Source organism: Oryzias melastigma, linkage group LG21 (genome assembly GCF_002922805.2).
Source record: "Oryzias melastigma strain HK-1 linkage group LG21, ASM292280v2, whole genome shotgun sequence".
Classification (NCBI taxonomy): Eukaryota; Metazoa; Chordata; class Actinopteri; order Beloniformes; family Adrianichthyidae; genus Oryzias; species Oryzias melastigma.
Window position 1 is genome coordinate 20,867,845 of NC_050532.1, and position 25,770 is coordinate 20,893,614.

The 25,770-nt window shown below is 37.4% G+C and overlaps 1 protein-coding gene and 1 long non-coding RNA gene across 7 annotated transcripts; one reads left to right on the forward strand and one right to left on the reverse strand.

Annotated features, from left to right (window-relative positions):
• The first annotated feature begins 2,851 nt into the window (after positions 1 to 2,851).
• On the forward strand, positions 2,852 to 23,613 carry glra2 (glycine receptor, alpha 2). Of its 6 annotated transcripts, XM_024287258.2 has the most exons (10): positions 2,856 to 3,564; positions 4,092 to 4,213; positions 7,935 to 8,002; positions 8,079 to 8,146; positions 9,080 to 9,303; positions 11,456 to 11,538; positions 12,710 to 12,847; positions 12,915 to 13,129; positions 17,792 to 17,941; positions 20,162 to 23,613. In XM_024287258.2, exons 3-10 carry the CDS (start codon positions 7,954 to 7,956, stop codon positions 20,441 to 20,443), a joined length of 1,209 nt encoding a protein of 402 aa, XP_024143026.1. In that variant the 5' UTR covers positions 2,856 to 3,564; positions 4,092 to 4,213; positions 7,935 to 7,953; the 3' UTR covers positions 20,444 to 23,613. The 6 variants fall into 6 exon arrangements, with proteins under 6 accessions (XP_024143023.1, XP_024143025.1, XP_024143026.1 ...); XM_024287255.2 differs by having other exon boundaries at positions 2,852 to 3,564; positions 7,935 to 8,146; XM_024287257.2 differs by having other exon boundaries at positions 2,855 to 3,564; positions 7,975 to 8,146.
• On the reverse strand, positions 14,283 to 17,912 carry LOC118597966. Its single transcript, XR_004946993.1, has 2 exons — positions 17,801 to 17,912; positions 14,283 to 15,464 (listed from the first exon to the last, which is right to left on the reverse strand). It is a non-coding gene; the product is annotated as an uncharacterized LOC118597966 (long non-coding RNA).
• Positions 23,614 to 25,770: the final 2,157 nt, after the last annotated feature.

A 25,770-nucleotide genomic window follows, 5' to 3' on the forward strand; every position in this document is an offset into this window, starting at 1 on the left:
AAAAGTCATTAGGCAGGATAAAGACGCAGGGAATCGATGGAGCTACGGATACACGGCGGCTCAACTGTCTCCGGTCCGGTGCACAAGAGCTCCCGCGCGGTGAAGCCGATTTGTTGCTTCCAGGTGAGCTCTCCAGTCAGTCTACAAGCCATCAGATCCCGATGGGGATCAGTGACAACCACCTGGCGGCAGACCCCCTCGCTTTAACCTGCTTCCCACAGCCAAAACAAGACTCTTTGATTTCATTTCTGAGCTATAAATTGAGCGGCAAATCCTTTCAGATGACATAATAAACCAGATCATATAAATCCCATAATTCCCAGCTCACAATCAGGCAGCACAGATCTCTGTCGTGTGTGGGCAGCTGTGAAATGGCCCGCTGACCCGCCTTCAGGCTGTCATTTTAATAGCTTTGTGGAAAGGGACGGGCACTTGTTGTCAAAAGGATTGTTATGTTTTTTTCTATCTCTCTGCTCAAAGTGAAGGTGTGGGGGGGGGCTCCATCTCTCCCCTCATTACCGTGAAGGTTTGACCTTTTCGACTATAATTACGTGACCCCCTCCTGATCTAAAGTTCTAACTAAGGAAGCTCTTGCAAATTGTCATTATGCAGAAATGCCAACTGCAGGGATGAGAAATAATGGATTTGAGCTACTTTCAGATCTTAGCAGTTGTATTCATTAAAGAAGAGAGCTGCTCTTAAGAAAGTCGGATTTTGAGCCTTTAAACCAGGGGTGTCAAAATCAATCAAACAGAGGAACAAAATCCAAAACGCACCTCAGGTCGCGGACCAAACAGGATAAACATTTATTGAAGACTCTAAAAGTATTTTTTTAGCTTTAAAACTGTAGCTGGTGAAAACTGAAGATGCTGAAATTGATAGTTGAAAACGCTGAAGCTGATAGCTGAAATCTCTGAAGCCTATAGCTGAAATCTCTGAAACTAATAGCTGAAAATGCTGAAGCTGATACCTGAAATCACTGAAGCCTATAGCTGAAATCTCTGAAACTAATAGCTGAAAATGCTGAAGCTGATACCTGAAATCGCTGAAGCTGATACCTGAAATCACTGAAGCCTATAGCTGAAATCTCTGAAACTAATAGATGAAAACGCTAAAGCTGAAACTGGAAATCATTGAAGCTGATAGCTGAAATCACTGAAACTAATAGTTGAAAACGCTGAAGCTGACAGCTGAAAACGCTAAGGATGATAGCTGAAAATGTGGAAGTTGATAGCTGAAATCTCTAAAGTTAATAGCTGAAAACGCTAAAGCTGGTAGCTGAAAACGCTTAAGATGATGGCTGAAATCACTGAAGCTGATAGCTGAATCACTGAAACTAATAACTGAAAACGCTAAAGCTGATACCTGAAATCACTGAAGGTGATAGCTGAAAACGCTGAAGATGATAGCTGAAAATGTGGAAGGTGATAGCTGAAATCTCTAAAGCTAATAGCTGAAAACGTTAAAGCTGATAGCCAGCTTAAATATTAACTAAATGCCAAATTAGCATAAAAAAACTTACGTTATAAGTGAGTTTAGCCAAAACAACTAGAATTTAGCAAAAAAAATTCTAAACTTTAAAATACCCTTAAAAAACTGAAAAAACCTAAACTAGCCAAAACAGCTAGCATGTAGCTGAAATATTAGCTAAATTCCAGAATAGCCTATAAAAAGCTAGCAGAATGCCAAGTTTTAAAACTTTAAAACTGTAACTTTTTAACATAATTTTGAATGATAAAAAGGCAGGAATATTATCCCAGAATAAATCAATTTAAGCCTTAAATAACTTTCAATATTTTACTCTACATAAAATATTTTGTCAAAATTATACAAGTTAAAAAATGAGCACAAGGTAACGTCGACCCATTAATAACAATAAAATAAAATTATCTGGAGGGTCAGATAGAATTACCTGGAGGGCCGGCTCCGGCCCCCGGGCCTTGACTTTAAGACATGCTTTGAACCGTCTGGACAAAAAGAATAAAAGATGTGCTGTCCCCTTTTTTGTCAAAGAAAAAGTTAGTTTTAAAGCAAAGAATCTGATGAATAATAAACATAGACTTTAACAATTTATACTTGTTGGATTTTTTTTATGGATTCAGCTTCTGCTGGTGAGATTAAATCCCCTTAGAGTGGGTCTTAGGTGGCATTCCCGAGCAGCAGATACAATGTGACACCTGTCGTTGGACAAAACAGTAATGAGCAGGAGGAGGAGGACTCTTCCTCAGGCTGAAAATGTTATGTGGTAACTGTGAAGCATGTGATGCGGTTGGGCTGAATGAATGAAACTGTAAGTTTATCTGCCTCCTCCTCTGCACATACAAGCTCGTTCATGTGAGATGAGTCACTCATGCTTGTGGTCCACGAACCCACCCACACTGTCAAACTATCAGCTCCCCGTGCAACCTCTCTACCAAGACCGAGGGATTCTTCAAACGGAATAAATGAATTAGTGTGCATGGTGGCCCAGTAAACCTCAGAGACTTCACCCTGCAGTTTATATTCCTTTCCTTCTGCGTCTGCATGCCAGCCGGCTCTCCCACGGTCTCACTTGCTTTGGGAGGCCAACCTTTCAGCATCTCCGGTGAAGTGCCTCGGAAATCTGTTTCCAGGGCAACCAGGGTACCAAATACTCTCCCAGCGGAGACTGGCTGGTGCGTCCTTTGTTTACACTTTTCATATCCATGATGACTTACAGTTGCAGTGAGCTGATATTCCAAACGCTCAAGGACAGTACGTCAATCCTGTGCTTTGACAGCATCTAAATGTAAATTTCAGATGAGATACATCCTGTACTGGGTGTCAATTTCATTTTTTCCTAAAATCTTTGTGAATTCATTCACCTGAAACTGCTTAAAGCCTGGAAGAAGAAAAAAGCTGTGAATCCTGATGCGCATCTGCTCGCGCTGGGAGTTTCCCTGTTGCGCGCTCTCGTGAGACAACATTCAAATGTGACAAGCTGATGTAATAGTAACGTTTGGATACTATCCTAGTGATTACATTTTTCATAGACGTATTCAAACCCATCACACGTCCTCCACCTTTTTTAAATAACGCCTTGCGCTTGCGCGTAACGGAACCGGGAGCTGTCCTGGTGCTGAACTGAGAGGAGAAAAAAGGCGTTCCTCTTCCATTCCTTGACGGTTCCCCACCTGAACAGAGATTTCTCTCTCCCCCCCAAAGCCAAAGGATGTGGTTCTTCTAACAGATGAGAGCAACCAGCCGACGCGCCCGGGAGTTGCGTCTCCTCCGCGCGTGAACGGTGGACTCATGTCTCTTCGCACCTCCGCCGCGCGCTTCGGGGAGTCAGAGTTTCATGAAAGTAAACTATGATCTGTGGCTGCGTCGAGGAATGTCTCCTGTATTTTTGTGTGACACAAGGCAGCCGAAACAACGTGGCCAGGAAGGAAGCGGCGCCCCTGTTTGGATTATGTGCTTGACTAATGTAAACATATGGGAGAAATAGAAAAGTGAGCAGATGGGGAAACCATCGGGAATGAATCACTCCTTCGTTAAGGTTTTGGCAGCTTTATTTACATACTTGATGGAGACAAGAAACTGCGGGTAAGCTCATATATTTATACATCATTTATTTTATTTAAACCTTTTCCATTAAAAAACAACATTTTAATCAAATTGTTTAATGGAAGTTCAAAAAAATTGTAAAAGTTATCCCTAAATTTCATTATTCTTTACTTAAATGATCCATTTTTAATTAGATGTTGTGCGTAAAACTGGTAAATATTGTTGGAATATTCCACCCGGATGGCATTTGTCGTCTTTTTGACAAAACGAACCTGTAGCTGCATGCGCACGAAATGCTAGTCATCTTTATTCTCTTTAGCCTGCACCCTATTGCTCTGATTCCACCTACAAAATGATCAAAACTCTTTATTTTTGGTGTTAGAGATAAATTACATCTAAAATGATATAAACGTTTTTTCGTGCGCTTTAACGCGTTTCTTGGCTCTCCCGTGCGCACCCATCCCTCCCAGGCAGCTGTTAGGCAAGAGATATGGCTCATCTTCTAGCTTCTGAGCTGTTTCTCTCCTCTTCCTCCTCCTCCTCCTGTCGTTCATGCGTTTTTCCAGATTTGTGAATGCAAAGGAGCACGATTCCAGATCATCCTCCAACATGTCTCCATCAGACTTTCTGGACTCGCTCATGGGTCGCACGTCCGGCTATGACGCACGAATAAGACCCAATTTTAAAGGTTTGTCTGCTACCTTCTTGGTGGAAAATGCACACACTTCACTTCCCACTTGTCAAGCATATAGGCACAAAGCTGGCACTGAAAGTGTGAACACATTTATGTTTAAGTCTGTGAGGGAAGAACAATTAATGCTCTCACTTTATAGAAGTTTTTACATCAGAAATCCTCTCCGAATCTGTTTTTTCAGATTGGATGAGTTACAGTTTATAAAGGAAACACAGAGCTTGTAAATAAAACTGCCACACTCCAAAAAGGAGTTCTGACAACAGGGAGAACCCCCATGACATCCCACATTATGGATGGAGCTCTGGTGGGGAGGCTGCAGGCGACTCAGTCCCTCTGCTGTTGTTACTGACATGCAGAGGACACACGCAGCCTCTTAGAGTGTGAAGAGGCTGGAGCTCTTTCTCACTCCAGACTGGGTCAGGTGAGGTGGGACTTGGGGACTCCATCTGGGGAAAACAACCTGAGTATGTGGGATTAAAAAATGAAAATACACGAGATCTTTTCCATCCATTTGGCTGACGTCAGATGAAAGGATAAAACACTCCTGGATGTTTGTGGTTCAATCTGGACTCTTACAGAAAACAAACAGATCCTGCTGGAGCGGCTGCGGTGTAAACAGATGGTTCTGGGTTGGGAACCTGCGAGTCAATCTTTGAAGAGTTTTGAACGCTGCTTTTGAAGTCTGACCCAGATTTTCTTGCTGAGTTTGTTGTGAGAAGGAGCTGCCTTCCTCCTTTTGCTTCTGCTGTTAAAATGTTGCAACCTGACAACAAACTCAAGCAAATATTAATACTGAGAGTCATGCAATATTGATGAGAGAAACACAGGGGGAAGGGCACCGGGAAGGTCTTACAACTCCACATTGGTGCTGGAGGGGAAGAAAAAAAATTACTGTGACTGTACGAAGAAAGTGGAGAGATAAAAGTCCGGACCGTTCTGTGGTGGGAAATGATTTATTATGGCATGTTAGGCACTTTTAACTGTGCTGGAAAGGAAAATGTTTTGACTTGATTGGTATTTCACAAACAAACGTGTAAGAATTGCTAATTTTTTCAAGCACAAAATGAAGAAAATGATGAAAATAATCCTTTACTTTGAGCCAATTCAGAGTGGTAAATGTTTCGTTTCTTGAGACAAAATGAGTACCGTATTTTCTGGAGTATAAGTCACAATGCATGATGAAGAAAAACAACCATATAGAAGTCGTTCTGGAGTGTAGGTCGCAGTTTTAGGAGAAAAGAACAACACTTCTAAACAAATCTGTCAAATCTGGCTTAATGCTGCGATCACACCGAACGTAATTCATGTTTTAAATTCACTTCCATTGGCTCCTTTTTGACGTGTGTAAAAGTACATCCACACTGGGTATTTGTTACACGTTTCACAAAGTTTCATTGACATGTATTCAGCTGGTGGTGTTCACATACCGGACAAGCAGGAAGCACTAGAGATGGGATTCTTCTTCTTCTTTTTCCAGAAATCCAGAAATTTTTGCTCCAGGTTTTTTCCTTCACAGCTCTATTCCGATATATGAAAAACTTGACGTCATATCATTCCGGAAGGGCGGAAAAAGGCAATTATTGATTTTTCCTTCGTGATCATGTGTACTGACACTTCAGTACTAAATCTGACTCCCCGATTGGTCAAACTTTAGCTTTTTTAGTCATTTACCTGTCAATAAGTTTAACTGACCTAACTTTCAGAGATTAATGAACGCCTTTTTTGTTCGTAGAGCCCAAGACGGAACCAGATCCTGACTTAACTTGCATAGTGACGCCTAAACATGAGAGTTCTGGACGTGGTAGCCCAAAACGAGGCTTTACATGGTGCGTTCAAGAACTCTCTACGCAGTAATATGAACGCACATTTAGCCAATGGTGCGGACACCAGAGGGAGAGAGGAGTTTCTTCGTTTTGTCCGCCACCAACAATTGATAGAGCCTCACAGCAAAAAAGGTTAAAGCGGTGCAAATCCTGCAAATCTTCCTCCAAACTACTTGTTTTTTTTACAGTTCTGTTCCTATAAATGTTCGTCTTGGTGTCATATTAATCCGACTTGACACAAACCACCATCGTTGGTAGGCTACTTCAGTGTTTTAAACCTTCAGCCCTCACAAAATCAGGCCAGAACCTTCTCCGCCACTTCCTGATACGTCTACCGCCATGTTGTAAACGGTTGCAGCCCTTCGACAGCGGTTATCCGAGTCGGTCTGAGTCACGTTTTTGGAGAAATTGTCGCCAATCAGGAGTGAGTTTCTTCCCGCTTCTTGGAAGTCCATAACCCTCCCACTGAAAGCGACCAAGGGAGAAGCTGTCAATCAAATGTTCGAGGAGGGGCCAGTGGGCACCACATGCTTTTACTGAGGCATCTGATTGGAAAGTTTATAACTTGAATAATTTTAAAGAAAACTTGCTTTAAAATGTGTTAAGAAGAATATATCAGAGCAAGAATGGTTATTCTGATATATAAAATGACTAAAAAATGTCTCAATGGAAGTCTTTGTTTACCTTCTTGGAACCAGCAGGTACTTCCTGTTTGGAACACTAGAGGGGAGGGGTTCCCAAGTCCATTGATATACAGTCTATGATAACTAACAAATCCAAGTGTCTGGTTGCCACAATTCAGTGTGAAAAAGTTCAACCGACTGAACTTAAAACGTCATCATGAGCTACCTTAAAAGTAGCTTCAAGTTTTTTTCTTTTTTGACCCGTCACGAGTGGGAGGAGCTACTGGCTAGCTCTTAGCCTCATGGCTACATAAAAACATTGACTGTATTTCTTACAAAGTTCAGAAGCCACAGATGATGCTGAGGGATCAGATTGATTTAATTTTGAAGAGATCTACAAAGCGTCTCCATGTCTGGGTACATTTTTATTTATTTTTTTACGACAATCTTTACTTTCTACTCCAGAAGCTGCATCTTGACGGCGTTTTGAGCTGTGTCACAGTCAGAAGAAAGAAATAATAAAAACAAGAACCATAAAGTTTTGAAATAAATAAGAAAAGTATGCTAAAGTTCAGTAGAAGAAGGATCAGATTCTCCTCCATGTTTGGGATTTCTTCATCTGCGTTTCTCCGTAGCAAATACAGATACTCACACCTATAGTGCCCTCTAGTGGTTGTTAGTGTGAAACAATTGAGAAACTGCAACAGGTTGTTAGTGGAATAATTACAAATGTACAAGCCAACATTTATTTTTTTTTAAAATCACATAAAAGGTCAATTATGCAAAAAAATGTGGCTTATACTCCGAAAAATACTGTACTATGTCATGATATTAATTGTCCGACTTGCTGACGGGATTTTTTCTAATCAAGTAAATGAATTTGTTACCTTACGTTTTATTTGGTTGCATGCCTTTGAGTGTGTGTGCATGTTTCTTCAACCTTCCTGTTAAACAGCAAGACAACTGTGAAGGAGGACAGCAGGCGTCATTACAGAATCCCCACCCCGACAATCATGAAATCACCTTCACTTCATCCAGAATGAAGGAAAACTTTGCAAACATTGTCACCATTTAACCGACACTCGCTGCTTGGTGTATTGACGCATCTTTGAATACATGTTGAAGCAGCTTTTTTTATTTTATTTTTTTTTATTTCCCAGCAGCCCCAATTTTCTCCAAACCCCCCCTCCATGTCTATTCCAGCTATCCTCGCTGATACATCTGGCTTAAGGCTTTCTCCTGTCATGTCACTTTCATTCCATTTCACAGGTCCCCCTGTAAACGTTACATGCAATATTTTTATCAACAGTTTCGGCTCTGTCACAGAGACCACCATGGTGAGTTGTTTTGGCATTTTGCTTTATTTCTGCACTGTACGTTGTGTCAATGTGTTATTTATCCCTCAACCTGCAGGTCCACCCGTTAATGTTACCTGCAACATATTTATCAACAGCTTTGGTTCAATAGCAGAAACTACAATGGTGAGTGGAGTGTCGTGAAGTCCTGAGCCTTTTTTCTGGAGCTGTTTTTTTTTTTTTCTTTAATCCATTTTTGTTATTTTTCACCCCATGATAAATTTAAACGACCGACTTTCCAACTTATTTCGTCCTCTATTTGTTTGCTCAATAATTCATCCAACAAATCCGAACGAGTAATTCAGTGTTTAGTGGAGCTAATAAGTGATGGTGGGGGAGCTTTTCAACGGAATTATGGAGGCATCCAGCTGCCAAAACATAAAACCTAGGAGGCTGAATTAAAACTAATCAGGATAAATAAGGAGTGATAATAACTGCATGGTGGATAGATGGGAGATGCTTTATTTCTAGAGGGGAATTAAACAGTTTCGGTGCGAATAGTCGGAGCCGCCAATATGCCGATGAGACGTCAAACAACATACAGGCTCCTCACCATCATCATGACACATCAATTACGCCACGCAATTGAGCTTTTTGACACACAGTTTAGGCGGCTAACAGTGGATTAAGACATTCTCTCATCAGGCACGTCTAATTAATCCGTCACTTCTTCTTTTTTTTTACTTCATTTAACAGCTCTTGTGGAATTCAGAACCAAAAAAAAGACAAAAAGTTCAAAGTTTTGCAAAAGCATGCAGGTGGAGGAATCATTTCCACTCATCATTCATTTTTTTCAGGCAGCAACTAGTTTACTTTAGTGTCGAAAATAATGTTCATTACGTTTTGCTTTTGTGATAAAAGAGGCTTTAAGCTTATATTTTATCAAATGAATCATACAAATATGTCATTTTTAGTAATTTTGACTAATTTTCGTACTTAGAAGAGGATGTTTAAATGAGCTGTATGCATGCGGCTGACTCCATGTCTTCAGCACACGTTCTGACACAGCTGAAGCCTCGGCGAAAACAAAATATGCAAAGCCGCTTTGGTTCTCCGCAGGATTACAGAGTGAACATCTTCCTGCGGCAGAAGTGGAATGACCCTCGGCTGGCGTACAGTAAATACCCGGATTCCTCCCTGGACCTGGACCCGTCCATGCTGGACTCCATTTGGAAGCCCGACCTCTTCTTTGCCAATGAGAAGGGAGCCAATTTTCATGATGTCACCACAGACAACAAGCTGCTGCGCATCTTCAAGGATGGGACTGTGCTCTACAGCATCAGGTGACGCGCTGTTCAGGGTTGATCTGTCATTTAGGACGTCTTCTTTTGAGGTTCTGGCCATCGACATGGTTGTAGTATAGTGGAAAATAAATATTAAAAAGTAGCTTCACTTTTACCAGGGAACACTAAGAGCTGTTAGAAAAAGATATTAGAATTTTACATACCGTGTATTCCACTATATAAGGTATTATAAGCGGAAACATCAATGAATGGTCTATTTTCAAACTTATGCCATATATAAGGAGCTCCAAGCAATAAGGCAAATACAACAATACGAGTCAGGGAAAAGTTCGCACAAGTTTCTAAAATCTAAAACACATCGAAGGTTGCGGGCCGAACAGGATTATTGAACACTCTAGAACTACATTTTTAAAACTTTAAAACCAAAACTTTTTAACAATTATGAGCTAGATATATAGCATTACCTGTGATAATGCTAGTGGGAATGCTGTAAGCTGCAGATGCTAATACTGATAGCTAAAAACGCTGAAGCTGATAGCCAGCTAAAATATTAGCTAAATGCCAAATAAGCCTTAAAGAAATAGAAAAACCTAGGCTAGCCAAAAAGTTAGCATGTAGCTGAAAAGCCTATAACCTAAAAACTGAAAAAAGGTAAAATTATCCATAACAGCTAGCATGTAATCGTTTATATTGGTCCTCTATGATGAGAAAAATGCGACAAAAATAAGTCAAAATACAAAAAAGACGATTTTTTTCTTTAAAGTCCCACATCTTTTGAGTACTTTTTTTTTCTTTTTTTTTTCTTAATTTTAGCGATAATAAAAAATCCTGTCATTTCATAGAACATAGTTTCTGCAGAACAGCAGCAGGTCATTAGAGATTCACCTCTGCTGGTCTTAAATATAGAAGGGGTTTATTCAAATATACACCTTATGTGTCAGAGGATTCATAACCCAATATTTTAACAGTAAAATGACGAGAGACACTGCTTTAAACTCAACTGTGGGACACGACAAGTTTAAAAATAAATAAATAAAATAGAAAAGAAATCTGCCTCTGAATTGTGGGTGGGGAACACACCCAGTCCCCTCTTTGTTACTAAAAACACTCTGTTTACACTCTCTCCCACTAGCTTACAGCCCCTCACACTGCCAGCCAAATTCCTGGTGCAAAAAATATAGTGAGAAATATTGGAACTAACCAGCCATGTGGTTCTGAACCAGACACACATGGATCTATTTGTCTCCAGGAGGAGATTCATTATCTTAATAAATGTCCTACATCATCAGAAAAAAGCCACAAAAACACATTAAAAACACCCAAAACACCATTTCAGTGCTGAATATAAATGATTAAGTGGAGGAGAGCTGAGGAGAAGCGTGAAGCTTTGATGCAAAGGTTTCTCAAGGTGGCCTTCACTCATTTCTTTCTTTGCATTCAAACATCAAAGAGTCCAAAGCCTGCAGTTTCAAATTGATTTTATCTGTTACAATCACTCTTTTGAGAAAGCATAATACACTGAACATCAGTGGACTCTAAAATGTGATATGTTTTTTTTTTTTTTTTTCAATGAGAAAGGAACAGATTTAAAAGGAGAAACTAATCTCAGGGGCTTTGGTTGGAAATCCAAAAGCAAAGAGAGAAGCGAGTATTTTCTGTCTCTAAACACTGAATACTGAAGAGTCGAGGTTGAACAAAACCACCACACTCTTACCCTCAGAACAAGGTAGTGTTTCTAACGCCTGCCAGGCCATCATTAAAGCAAGATTCGGCTTAGAAAATGGCTTGTCTTTCAGCTCAATGCATCTCGTGTGGTATGGAGCCTTCAATTTTCTCTGCAATGATGCGATACGACCAAGATCAATTTTAGGTCCGTGTGGGGAGCAGCTGATGGTGCACAGGTGTGCAGGTAGACAGGAGAAATGAAAAGTGGTTAACCGCGCTCTCCCTCCGTGGGAGAAACGACGGAGTGAACAGGCCTCAAAATTACATCACTGAGACTATAAGCTGTGGTGATGAAGGTTTGATGGGAACCAACCTGCATGAGATGCTGCAGGAGACAGAAAAGATACGACATAAAAAATGTAATTAAATTCTCAAATCAGATTTTTGTTTCTTTCTGTGATTCAAGTTTCATGCGTAATAAATCAATTTCCTGGTAAAACTCACTTGATATTGTCTCACATCGCAGGTTGACTCTCATTCTGTCCTGCCCGATGGATCTGAAGAACTTTCCGATGGATGTTCAAACTTGCACGATGCAGCTGGAGAGTTGTAAGCAAAGCATTGTAGATAATAGGGTTTAAAAAATTGATTTGAATCAATTTTAATAGATCGATAATCTATTCATAAAAATGTAGATCGATTTAGCTCATAAAGCTAAAGTCTGTTAGCTTGATGCTAACGTTTAATAGAATTTCCCATAGGACGGCTAATGCTAACGCTCGGTTGACCTAAACATAAATTACTGACTAAATGAAAATATTTATAAACTCACAGGCATGAATTTTACAAACTAATTTAATAAAATATTTTTAAAATAACCATTTGTGGTCTAAAATATCGTATTTTCTTCATACTTTCTTCTTCTTCTGTAATAAGGTGTGATGCTATAGTGCGATCGCCACCTAGTGGTCAAACTGAAACGTCCTCCAGGAGAGGCAGAACAATGTTTACAATGTTAATGATCTGAATATTGTCGTTAGAGTTTCTCCTTCTGAGAATCCATGAGTGATATTCACAATCTCAGTATTTCACTAATACATTTTACAGTATGTGAACTGTTTCAGATTGATATAAATTAGGGCTGTGAACATTAACGCACGCGATTAATCAAAAAGAATGAATGCGTTAATATGTATTAAACAGTCTTTCGCTTTAACTCGTGCGTTAAAACATTTAATCGTGTATTATCCCGCTTATACCATGGTCACTTACAAAAAAGATAAGTATTCAATCGGGTTTTAGTACTTTATTCTTGCTAAATTTGTGGTTTAGATCACTTTTTCACAAAAAGTGGACTATTTAATCCTTGGTCCGGTGCCGTATTGTACAAATACATTATACCTGGTTAAAACATTGCGATTAATTGTGATTAATCGCAACATAAAAGTGCGATTAATCCGATTTTTTTTTTTGTAATTGATTGACAGCAGTAATAAAAAATAAATGTTTGTGATTTTATATTGTGATTATTCGCAGATAATGAATGGTGGGCAAATACTGAGATTAAAGCAAAAATTATAGCGATTAATCACGATTATTTTTTTCAAGGTTTGCGATTAATTAGTTAATATTTTTTGATCAATTCTCAGCTCTATATTCGAAACATATTGTAGAGTATTAAGGTATTTCTAAACAAATGTGTATAAATGCATAAACTCAAAACTGCCTGAGGCTGGAATCGTCTTAATTTTTAACTTTTTTCTGCATTTGTCCTCGTCAGTCGGCTACACCATGAACGATTTGGTCTTTGAGTGGTTGGAGAACGGCGCCGTGCAGGTGTCAGAGGGTCTCACGCTGCCTCAGTTCATCATGAAGGAGGAGAAGGAGCTGGGCTACTGCACCAAACACTACAACACCGGTGAGACGGGCGCTCATTTTCAGTTCATCTGAACTCGCCGCCTCACTTCCATCCTGTGCTTCAACAGGTAAATTCACCTGCATTGAAGTTAAATTCCACCTGGAGCGGCAGATGGGCTACTACCTGATCCAGATGTACATCCCCTCCCTCCTCATCGTCATCCTCTCCTGGGTGTCTTTCTGGATCAACATGGATGCCGCTCCTGCCAGAGTGGCTCTGGGCATCACCACCGTGCTCACCATGACCACTCAGAGCTCTGGATCCAGAGCCTCTCTTCCAAAGGTAAATCCTCTCTTCTGCTCCATCACTGTGGTGATAATACTCTCCCAAAGTTTAGCACATCACTACTGGATCAGAGGAAGAATGGAGCAATAACAGAAGCTGTTCTGGAGCAGACAAATCCAGAAAAGGAAAAATCTAGATATTTTTTATTCAACATTTAAAACTATAAATCAGCTTCTTCTTACAGAGAAACTCCTTTTTTAAGGCAACTTTTTATTCAAAGGAACAAAATTTCTCTGATATGACAGCTTCAAACATACAAATCTGGAATTTTGGAACTTTTGGACTTTTTTGTTCTTCATGGTTAAAAAAGTGTGATATTTTAAATCATAGTTTGTTGGACATTCCGTAAAAGAGAAAGGGGTTATAATATGTTTATGCACACATTCCTCACTGGTTCGGCCTATTTAAATGACCCGACTTGGTAGTAAGGAGTTTGTGATTGGACGTCTTTTTGTTTGCTTCACATGTACATAAGAAGGCAAAAACGGTAGAGACACAACAGGAAAAGAATCTAAAAAAGTTAGCAAGAAATCGATTTTTTACCTTTTTACCAAAATAACTTAGTGGATTTGAATCTGTAGTGCTTAAATATTTATAACTAAATTGATGTATCATTTACATCGCTGAAAACAAAAAGTCGGAACTGAAACTGTAAATTAAGGTCTACAAGCGAAGAGGAACTGCCCCAAAACAGACAATATTTTTTGTTTTTATTCATTTATTTAACCAGGAGAATAATCCACTTTTTTCTTTTTCATGGAGTCCTGGTCAAGAGGTTAAAGTTACACAACCATGGCATTTCATAAACTTAAAATATGTTAAAAAAATACATAAAATAGAAAAAAATGAATTAATTAAAACAGCTACAGGTTAGAGATTTCATTTCCAGGTCCTTATGAAATTTGAAAGTTTAATTGTTTTTTGCAGAAAATAAAAAATACAAAAGTTTTAGCTTTATAGCTTTTTTTTATTTCAGTTTTCAGATTTTTTTTCCTCTAAACTTTCATTTTATTTCCTTATTTTTTCAAATTATTATCATTTCTTTTAAGTTAACAATGTATAATTTCACGTTTCATCTTTTTTTTAAATATTATATATATTACTATATATTTTTTTTTTTCAATTAACAATATCTATTGTTCAAACTTACTTTTTTTTATTAAAAATATTTATTTTTCTTTAGGTCTACAATGTATATCGAGCTTAAAGCAGTTTTAAAATGTAATTGTTTCATTTTAAATTTGCAACATCTATTTTTTAAATTTACAAACTGATCCTGCTTTGACCCCATATGTGATTTGTATGAAAAAAATGTGTTTGGAGGTTGAAGATCAAATAAGTTCAGTGATAGAAGAGCAGTTTATTTATACTCACACTTCTGTCATATATAGAAGCTAAACTACCAAGAAAAGACTTCACACATTTAGATGACTTCCTCCTCCTCTGTGTTGCTGTTTGTCATCACTGAAACGCCCTCAAACTGTCCAAAATACAAACCCAGCGTTGTTCCTTTCCTTCTCACACTGCCTTCATTTTCAGAATACAGCTAAAAATAAAGCACAACAGTGCTTTAACCATTTCAAAGGTTTAGTGCCTTCCTGTTTATCTGAGCTCCCACAGACTCCTTCGACAGCTCGAACGTCCTGGTTTTCAAATCGGTTCCTTCTGGCTGTTCTTGAGGCTCAAAACTCTCGGAGATCAAGCTGCTTCAGCGGCGACACCAAAACGGTGGAACAGCCAACCGGATCAAAGCAAAATCACTTTAAAACACTATTAAGGACACTTTACACTTTTATCCAGGCACATTTTTAACTTTTTATTCCCTTATTTTTGACTTTTTAAATGTATATTTTGTGTAAGTTTTCAGTACTTGATGAGCACACATGAAGTTCAATCCAATTTGTAATTGTTTACAGTCACTAGATACTGTAGTGCACAATAGATTCTGATCTTTCAAAACAAAATTCAAGCTTTGAGTGAACTTTAATAAATAATAAGAAGAGTTTTTGATTAGTTTTACCCAAAATAAAACATTTTAAATTGTTTGTTTGCATGTCAGGACTATCTGCATAAACACTAACATTACATTTTCATATGTCAGTGAAGCCCCCTAAGAAAAATATGTACTTATCTTTTTCTTTTATTCAGTCGAAAAAGGAGATTTCCCACCACAGTTCAGATCTCTGCTTTGGCTTCTGTGGCTGCTCGTGCCAGATTCAGACACTCACCTTTAAGGTGGTCAAGTCAACAGCATCTTCATTCCTGAACGTCACCTCATCCAGGTCCGTGACCTCGTCTGCTGTCTGCGCTCTAACAGCAGATGATGAAATCTCTGCACAACACAGAAGAAGATCATCAACCTGTGATGTTAGAAGGACCCGCCAAAACTGCAAACACAGCAGCTTCTATCTCAATATTTGAAAATAATCTTATTTTAATAAGAATTTAAAATCATAATTTCAATATTATTGTTTTATTTTATATCTGCTGCTGACCTCTTGACCAAGTCACTCTCATGAACGAGATCTTGGTCTCAATGGTTGTTTTATCTGCTTAAATAAAGGTTAATAAATTAATAATTAAATCTTACCTTTTTAAACTATCACTTTTCTGTATTTATTTATTTATTTCTATTTACCAGTCAAGATGGGAAGTGAGGGAAGGCTTACTCTGGCCCAACTCTCCCACCAACAACTCAGAGGCAAATTTCTGATGATCTCATGCTGCTCTGCAGAAACTATGTCCTAGAGAACCACCCATGAACTCTTTTAATTTTGACTAAAATTCTGAGACATTTGATGTATTTTTTATGCTTCTTTTTGCTGATTTTTTTGTATTTGTTTTTATTGGTCAGCTTTGGTTGCTTTTACCAAATATTTGATGTATTTGTTTTGTATTACAAAGAGATATAATTTGTTAAAATAGTTTGAGTGGTTTTGTTTAATAGAGCAGAGATAATGAGTTTTCTTCTTTTTGTCCCCTTTCATTCTCACCAAGAATATTAAGTAAAGTATTGTTGTGTGCTATGAAAATAAAATAAAATTAAATAACAATAAAATCCAATAAAAATAGATAAAACTAACTAAATTAATTGATTAAAACATAATAATAAATAAAATTGAATTTAAAAAATAAACAAATTAAAACAATTAAATTAAATTAAATTAAATTAATGGCAAATCATAGTTAAAAGACCACTAAGAAGGCTTTTTACAATGGGTCAAAAGATAAACGCAGTGAAATTTTAAGCAGTTTTTGCGTTTTCTTGTGTTTGAATTTCAGGTTTCAAGGTTTTTTATCTGCCATGTGTGCATCAACGTACGTTGAAGCTCTTAGAGTCACAGTTTAGATCAAGTGGGAAAAAATAGGAATTACTCTACAAGTTTAAATACCAATATCAAGATCCAGAAGTGTGCACAACATAATCAATAACATCATAGAAACGTATGAAAAAAAGATGTGTGCAAGTTTACTGGAGGACTGGAAGTAATGCAAAAACATTGGAAGTGACAGAGTTTTGGATGTTGACCGTTGACAAAAAGAATGATTGCACATTTATTTATTTTATTCATTCAGAATTGGATTTTATGGACTAATTTTCTCTGTTTGTTTTTGTGTTATTTGAATTATTTATTTGTTTCATGTGAAGCACTTTGAAGTTTTCTGTGGCAGTAAAACGCTCTATGAATAAAGTTATACTAGAATCTTTGAGTTTGAAGATGAGTAAAACTATGTGGATTTTTCTGATTATATTTGCAGATTTTATTTCGGACAAATATTTTTAGATATGATGCAAAAGCGTTTGCCGATTGAAGTGAAGTTTTCTGAGACAACTTGGAAGTGTGCACCCAGAAATAAAGCCTCACGTTTTTCAGAAAGACATTAAATATCTGCAGTTATAAAATATCAAAAAGTTTAAATTCAACTGAGTTTTTTGGTCTTTGACTTGTAAGAAATTCCTGACCTCAGATTTTTAACTCAAACTAATCATATCTGACTAAAGCAGCGTCAGACTCAAATGTCAGTCAATCGCAGCTCCATATCCCATGATCCTTAGCAGTTTTGTCAGAGCCAACGAGATGCTTTCATTCAAGCGATGTTTAACATGAAAGCAGAACCTCTATTCTGCTGAAGCTTATTATTGTCAGTCAAAAACCAGCAATGAAATCATCCTGAAGAGCGCTGCCGGCACTTTTCTCAAAGATCCCGATAATCAATCAATGTCTAAAGCAGCGACGGCATCAGCTGCATCATGAAAAACATAAAAGACGTGTACACTGATAAATATTTCAAAGGAAGCCTTTGAGACCTGCAAATCATGAAAATGATTACTTGACATGTTCTCAAAGAGCTGAGATGTTTTTCTGAAAGCAGCAAATCCAATCCAGCGCTGTGGTAATAATTCATTTTTCATCTATTAGATGCAGAAAGATTTCCCACCGGTTCATTATCTGCTGCGCCTCACACTGCAGGCGGCGCAGATATCCAAGCACAGATATTGTTGTTGCAATCATTTAAATGTCATAGTTCACTGAACAGAACAGGAGGAAAAGAAATTTAAAATATACCATTTAAAATGCAAAAAGTTTTTTAGTCAAGTGTTAAATTTGTACCTTAATAAACAATGTTATGTTGAAGTGTTTTCTGATTCCTCCTCAGGTTTCTTACGTGAAAGCCATTGATATCTGGATGGCCGTGTGTCTGCTCTTCGTGTTTGCTGCATTGCTGGAGTACGCCGGGGTTAATTTTGTCTCCAGGCAACAGAAGGAGTTTCTCCGCCTGAGGCGAAGACAAAGACGGAACCATAAGGTCGGTTTCCTAAATATTTGCAAGTATCCTGTCTGCAGACCAGACTTTCTCATTTTATATTTGGTGCAGCAGCAGATTGACTAAACCACGATCAAGACCTCATCACGCATTCTCTGAGCTGAGATGAATCGTCATGGAGCTTATGGTGTTTGGTGGGAAAAAAAAAAAACTCAAACCTCAAATTTTCTTTTTTTGGGGATAAAATTAACATTTTGATGACATTTTTACATTTGAATTTCAACCAATCATATGGAAGCCAGACAAAAAAAAAAAACGGTAATTTAAATGTAGAAACGTAAAAAAAACTGCTTGAAGAATACATCATTAGTGGTTATATATTTAGATTAAAGCAATGAATTGATTGATTGGTTCATTTCAAGCATAGATTGTGAAAAATACAGGACAAAACGCAAAAATATTTCAAATCTTATTACAGAAATACAAAAAATGAATTAATTAGAAAATAGAAAACAAACAAACAAAAACAAAGACACATTTATGTCGCATTTGGTTAATTAATTTTGTAATTATTAACTAAAGTCAAGTAGAGTTTGAGTTATTGCTTAAAGAGGAGTCGGAAGAAGCTAATTTAAATATCCCACCCCTACTTATTTAATTCATTTTACAGTTATGTAATCCAGATTTCATCAGATAAAATGCAATTTGTTTTTTGTAAAAATATTTGTCAAACGGTAGTAATATACTGTCTGAAACACCACAATGAAACAAAACGATGCATTTTATTATTTTTTTGTATTCATGTCTAAATAGTGTGCTCACAAAATGATATGACTCAAGCACAGATGTAAGACGGTCAACTTCTAATAAAAGATTTGATTCCCATCAAATCAAGACCCTGAATCCCACTTTGACTCTGATAGTTCGACAGTGAAGGGTTGGTGCCAGTGAAAGTGCGTACATGGGTGACTATGACTGTAAAGCACTTTGAACCTTCAAGGAATGTAGAAGACTATTATACAAGAACACGTAATTTACCAACAAAAGACTCCAAAAACTAAAAAAAGACTCTAAAACGACAGAACATCAACTCTCCAACCTGTCGCCCTCTGGAAGGAAATTCTGATCATTACGAACCAACACATTAAGAGTCTTTTTTCGTTTTTTTATCACTATTTCCCTGTGCACCACTGATGTTGGAACGCCCACAATTCAACTGCTGCTGGCAATAACATTAAAGTCACTTTATTTTTACTTTTGGTTTTGAGAAAAGCTTTATTTTCCAGTGGTGTTTGCAGAATATTACAAAAAAATAAACAGTGCACTTAAGATAAAAACAGATTAAAAGTGGATTTTAAATTGTAAAAAAAAGTACATTTTAAATAATGTGTACTTAAATAGTGTTTTTATACCTTCCTTGAAGGCCAAAGCTGCTTTACAGTCACAGTCCCATTCAGTCGTGCACACACCGAGGACAGAAATGTGTGGACAGAAATTAGCACTTTCTTTTTTGATTTTATATTTCCCACACATTAATATCACTGTTTCAAAATGTGATTAAATACAAAAAATAATAAGAAAAGTAACAACTTAACAAATGGCATCAGGGTTGCCCCATAAATATGCAACATAGTAATCAGGCACAAAAGACCAAAGGAAAGTATTTTTAAATAAATAAATACATATTTTTAGACTAGCTTTCCAATTCCCTCAAAACCTGCAAAACTTTAAATCATATGGAATCAACAACATTAAGATTTTTCTGGATATTTTGCAACAATTGTCCTTTTATTGCTTAATCAAATGAAGAACATTTAAATAATTTTGGTTTACAATGAAATAATAGTGGAACAAAATTTCCCAAATCCAAAGTCAGACTCATAATTGTGCGTGTAAAACTTTAATTTCTTCCCTCTGTTCTTTCCCTCCCTGAATAATTCAGGGGCAGCCATGTAGGGATCAATCTTCGGGGGTGTTGAACATGACGTGAACGTTGTGTGAATGACTGAAACTGTTTACAGGTCTCGAGTCTCCCTCCTGCTCCGTTACCGTGCTGACAGCTGTGGGTGTTTGCATTGCAGAAGTGCTCTTATTGTTGTTTGGCTGGAATTGGGATTCGTCCCTTGAAGCCGTTTCATTAAATTGCATCTAGTTATCCCCTGACTTTTAATTAACTCTGAGGTATTTGCAGTATCTCACGGTTAATTGTCATAAAAAAAAAACGCCTCTGGTCATTCAGAAGCATTTTTCTGTGTTTCTCAGGAGGAGGACATGCGTGAAGGCCGCTTTAATTACGCGGGCTACAACATCAGTCAGTGTTTGACCACTAAGGACAGCTCGGCAGTTAAGAACACGACTCCCGCTCCAAACCCTCAACCGCCGACCTCCAAGGACATTGACGCCATGAGGAAAAAGTTTGTGGACCGAGCCAAGAGGATAGACACCATCTCCAGGGCTGCTTTCCCGCTGGCTTTCCTCATCTTTAACGTCTTCTACTGGATTACCTACAAGATCATCCGCAATGAAGACATCAACAAAAAGTGAAGGGTTTACTCCTCCTCTCTCGGACCGGTCGGGAACGCTGCAGTGAGAGGAACCTTGGAGAAGGTGTTCCTTCAGGGATATTGTACAGTGCGTCACACAGTTGTTCAGATAATGTGAAGATTCCTGAGATCCAGATGCTTTATTCCCTCTTGTTCTGCTGCAGAAACATTTTATAACGGTTTTGTCGCGCTGGAGGAGAACGTTTCTGAATCAAACTGCCTCGGCGTCCGAGGCAAGAGTAACATTCCACGGCTTAGGGTATTAGTTTGTGAGACGAGGAATTCTTATCCAGGTTGTTTTATAACATTGGAAAGTCAGGAAATATCCTCTCCTTTTTGTGGAAACTTCACAAGCAGAGCACAGGCATCAATCCGTCAGCCGTGAGCAAAGTAGAGAAAAAAAAAACAAGAATCGGGGCTGGAGGATGCGTTTTTATGAAATACCTGAGGCCTTAGATATCAAAGACTTGGCGAGACAAAGCGTTGTGCTCCTCTATTTTTTCAAGCATCTTCTCTGGTCTCATCCAGCCCTTTGAGGTTCTCCGTGGCCAAAGTCCTCCTTTTCTCTAGTATTCATGGATATCTGATGTCAGTGTTTTGGTTTATTACTGCTTTTATTCAATTACTTCTGTCATGATTCACAGGATGTACAGGTGAGCACAATATCTGAACCACATTGTTGAGTGTTGTCACCTGTATTTATTTATTCCATACGTTTGTGCTCATAAGCTTACACGCCCTGGAAGAAAAGATGAATTCTAGGCTTTTTTATCAGAGAATATGAATGATAACACAAACATGTTATTTTCCACTCATAGTTAGTGGTTGGATTAAGCCATTTTGGGTATCACCAAAAATTTTCAAGAATCAATTCACCAGAGCCTGGATAAATTAGATTGATTTTTTCGATCCACTCAGTTTGATTCAATTCAATTTAGAGTTCACACAGTTTACACATTTGTTTAGAAATATATAAATAATCAATATGTTTTGAAGGTTTTCATATTAATCTGATACAGTTCACATACTGTAAAATGTATTAGTGAAATAAATATGAGATTGTTAATACCATACAGTGTTACATGGATTCTCAAATGGAGAAGCTCCAGCGATTGTTCTGCCTCTACTGGAGAGCGTTTCAGTTTGGCCACTAGGTGGCGATTGAGCTATAGTATTACACCTTATTCCAAAAGAAGAAGAAAATATATGCAAAAACAAAAAACTGGGTTTTAGACCATAAATGGTTACTTTAAAAGAGTTTGGAAAATGAATTCCTGTGAGTTTATTAAGATGTTTATTTAGTTTAGAAATGTATGTTAGCAGTAGCCATCCTATAGGAAATTACATTATACATTAGCATCAAGCTAGCGGACTTCAGCGTTATGCGTTAGATCGATCTCTACTTTTATGTGTCGCTTATTGATCTATCAAGCTTAGATCGATCCAGATGAATTCATGGATTTTATCAACCAACCCAAACAGAAACTTCCCAAATGACCAGTTCTTAAGACCTTCATTGTCTCCTTTTGCATCAATAAGAGCTTAAAGTAAAGCAGCTCATCCTTCTTGGCAGAAAACCTCAAGTTCCTTTAAATTCTTGGGCTTGAATTGCCTATTTGAGATCTCTCTAGAGTGGCTCAATATTATTGAGGTCAGGAGTCTCCAGAACCATCACCACATTCTGCTGGAACCGATGGTAAATGGTGTATACTTGTATAGCCCTTTCTAGCCTCCTTCGAGGACCCAAAGTGCTTCACAGTCACAGACCCATTCATTCATACACTGGTGGTGGCTCCAACCTTCCACCAGAGGCAATTTGAGGTTCCGTGTCTTGCCCAAGGACACTTCGACACATGGGCAGGCAAGGTGGGAATCGAACTTGCAATCTTCCAATCAGGAGCCGACCACCCTACCACTGCACCACTGACCATTGACAGTTGGACTTGTGTTCATCCCCTGTGCAGCCTCCATGCTGAAGAGTGAAAGTTTTCCTCCAATCTCTTCTGATAACGTTCTGCTTTCATCTTGCCATCAGTTGTAACCAAGTTTCCTGTGCCTTTGTATCTCGCACGTCCTCGTACCATCAGCAGTCCGCCTCCTTGTTTCACAGAGTGAATAGTTATATTCATCATAGGTCTTGTTGACTTCTCTCCAAGTGTAGCGTTTGTGGTTGTGGCCAAAATGTTCAATCTTGGACTCATCACTCCAAATGACTTTGGTCCAGAAGTTTGGAGGCTTTTCTCTGTGCTGTGTGGCGTATTCTAAGTGAACTATTTTGTGGCATTTGCACACAAAAGGTTTTCCTCTGGCGACTTGACCATCCAATTCATTATTCCTCAGGTGTTTCCTTATTGTATATCTTCAAACATCCACACCACCGTTTTCCAGAGAGCTTTGGATCACAGTTGTGGGTTTTTCTTTGCATCCTTAACAATTTTTCTGGCCCTTTGTGGCAGAACTTTTGATGCGAGTGGATTGGTTTCAACAGAACCCCTCACTTTCCACTTCCTGATCAAAGTTTGAACACTGCTGACTAGTATTCTCAGTTCCTTATATTCCTTTCCTGTTTTGTACAGATCAGTTACCTTTTTCCCGTAGATTTTTTTTACATCTTTTAAGAAGTTTCTGTTGTCATTATAATTTAAAAAGGGTAAACAGATTTTTTTTTAACAATAAATGGCTTCACCCAAACACTTACTATGAGTGTAACATAAGTTTTTATGTTATCATTCTTATTTTGAAAAATGAACAAGAAATCACACTTTTTTCCAGGGTTCGTAAACTGTATTTCTCCAGTTATCCTAGGAGGGGTTTAGCATCCGAGATGTTTTTTGTAGCTTTAGTCAAAGGAAATATTTATTGTATTTGAGTGGGAGGTTCCATTTATAAAAGTATATATTTCTGTAAAGTTCTTCAGCTTCCACCGTGGACTGTTCTCCTTCACTTGTGTGTTTGGGCATGGACTAAAGAAGAAGTCTGAGAAACATTCGTGGCACCGAGCAGCTAAATGCAATTGCACTCCTGATATACTGTGGTGAAGAACTTTTTCGTTTTGTTTTTTTACGGAATGAAAAAAGATCATTTACATGTACATCAATAAAACTGAGTGTGCACCATGTTTACTTCACCTCGTGTCATTTAGAATAAAGTAATTTCCTGTATTGTTCTGCATTTCCTATCCAACAAATGGTTTTATTTATTTACCGGTACTTGTATTTTTTTTTTTTTATTCGCTTGGCTGTAATTAGGATCAAAGAAAATGACAAAGACTCTATGTTTGGTGATGACATCAACCACGGGTGGCCTGGGGTGACGCAGATTCAATGTGACAGAGAGGTTTCCATGAATGGAAGATAATAGACTTCGCTCTGCAGTTCAGAGATCCTGTCACTTAATGTCTGCCCACTAGATGCCTAGAAAAACATGCCAGTTGACAGAAACCGATTCATCACCTGCGCCCCGTCTGATTACATTTGATGTTTGTTTTATATCGGTAACTGGAAGAATTGAAGATGTTGCGTCTCACGGGTAACAAGAAAAACTCAGCACACCTGCCTCTCTTCGTTAAACATGAGCCCACAACAGTGATCTAGATGAGGTACTGATTAATACCACAGAAACGCATCGTTAAATACACTTTTTAAGTGACAAAAAAGAGGTTAAAACTAAAAACTGAATAAGAAAGGTATAAAAAAAATACACAGTGGTATTAAGGTCACAGTAAGACGTTCTTGGTTCAAAGACTGGTTGGGTCTTCACTGTGTGGAGTTTGCTTGTTTTTTAAATCCAACACATCATGAACATGTTCAGAGAGGACCTTGCCTTCACCAACAGCAGCTAGGATAGGCTCCAGCAACCACGTGATTATTTTAACCTTTGGTGATTTAAAAAAAGAAATAGATTATTTGATTCATGTGTTCAATCTTTGTTCTATTCAGAGTTTTAGGGTGTGTTAGGGAAAATGACATAATTAATGACTAAAAAATAGTAAAATTATTTTAGGTTTTAAGAGGATAAAGTTTTGCTTTGCTTCCAAAAGCTGAATCACACTTTTTACTACTGCATTGTCTTTTAGAAAAATCAAAAGGGTAAAGAAATCACTTTTTTAAGAATTATGATCAGATCTGGAGGGTAAATTGTGCTTTTTTTATTACATAATTTCCCAACTAAATATATTGCAATATGTTGTTGGTGCAGCATTTTATTATAAAATAATGATAATTATTAGCTTGTTTTAGTGCTCAACCAATCCTAAAGTGAAACCTTAGCAAAAAAATATACATCAATGTACTACAAGTACACTTAGTCTATCCGAAAAGTGAGACAGAATACTTAAATGTTACTTTCTATATATTATCTATATATTGTAAAGTTAAAATGTTCCAATTTAATCTGAAGTAGTTTTCAGTTAGCATACTTCCAACACTAAACGTACATGGTCTATAGTAGACTATACTCAAGTATACTAAATAAAGTAAACTTCAACTGTACAGTACAACTTATGTTAAAATAGAAACTGAACACAATATACCCAAGAAATAATTCGCTAATGAATTATCTTAAAAAAACAGAAAGAACAAGAATTTAAACAACCAAAATTCAAAACCCAATAATACATTTTAAAGATAGTTAAATGTAAGAAATTATTTTCATAAGAGTCATAAAGCACTGTACACTAAATTATAGTTTTTGTTAAAAAGAAATATTTATTTTGTTGAAATGTAAGCACAAGCATCATCTTTTTCTGTAATTTTATGTTCTTGAAAAATAAGATTAAACTTGAATGCATTAAAAAATTGAATAAAGTCAATTAGGCATTTTGCCAAATATATATATATATATAAATTAGTATTAAAAAAACACAGATTTGAAGCCACGGGTGAATAAATAAATGAACTTTGCCAATCTTAGCATTTGCAAACACACCACAGAGCACGACTGGGTGATATATTTTTAATGTTTCATGCAGAATTCCTCCTTCAGAGCGTCTATTAGCCATTTGCTCATTCACTTTACTCCTGAGAACAACAAGCAACAAAGTCCTGCAAACGCTTAACGAAGACTAAAAGAGATACTAACAAAATTCTATTTCAAGATGCATTCAAAATTCCTGAAATAAAAAATTACATAAGAGTTTTACCTTTTGAGGCTTTTAGAACAATATAATTTAGTTTTCCTTTTGGAGATCGCCTCAGGTGATAATAAATAATGCAGATCCTCTTTCACAAAGATCTAAATGTTGAATTACAAAACACTGCAATAAAAGTGATATATTTGTGTGTTAATTGTTGAATAATTTACAGTAGTTTTTATTTTTTATATCCCAAT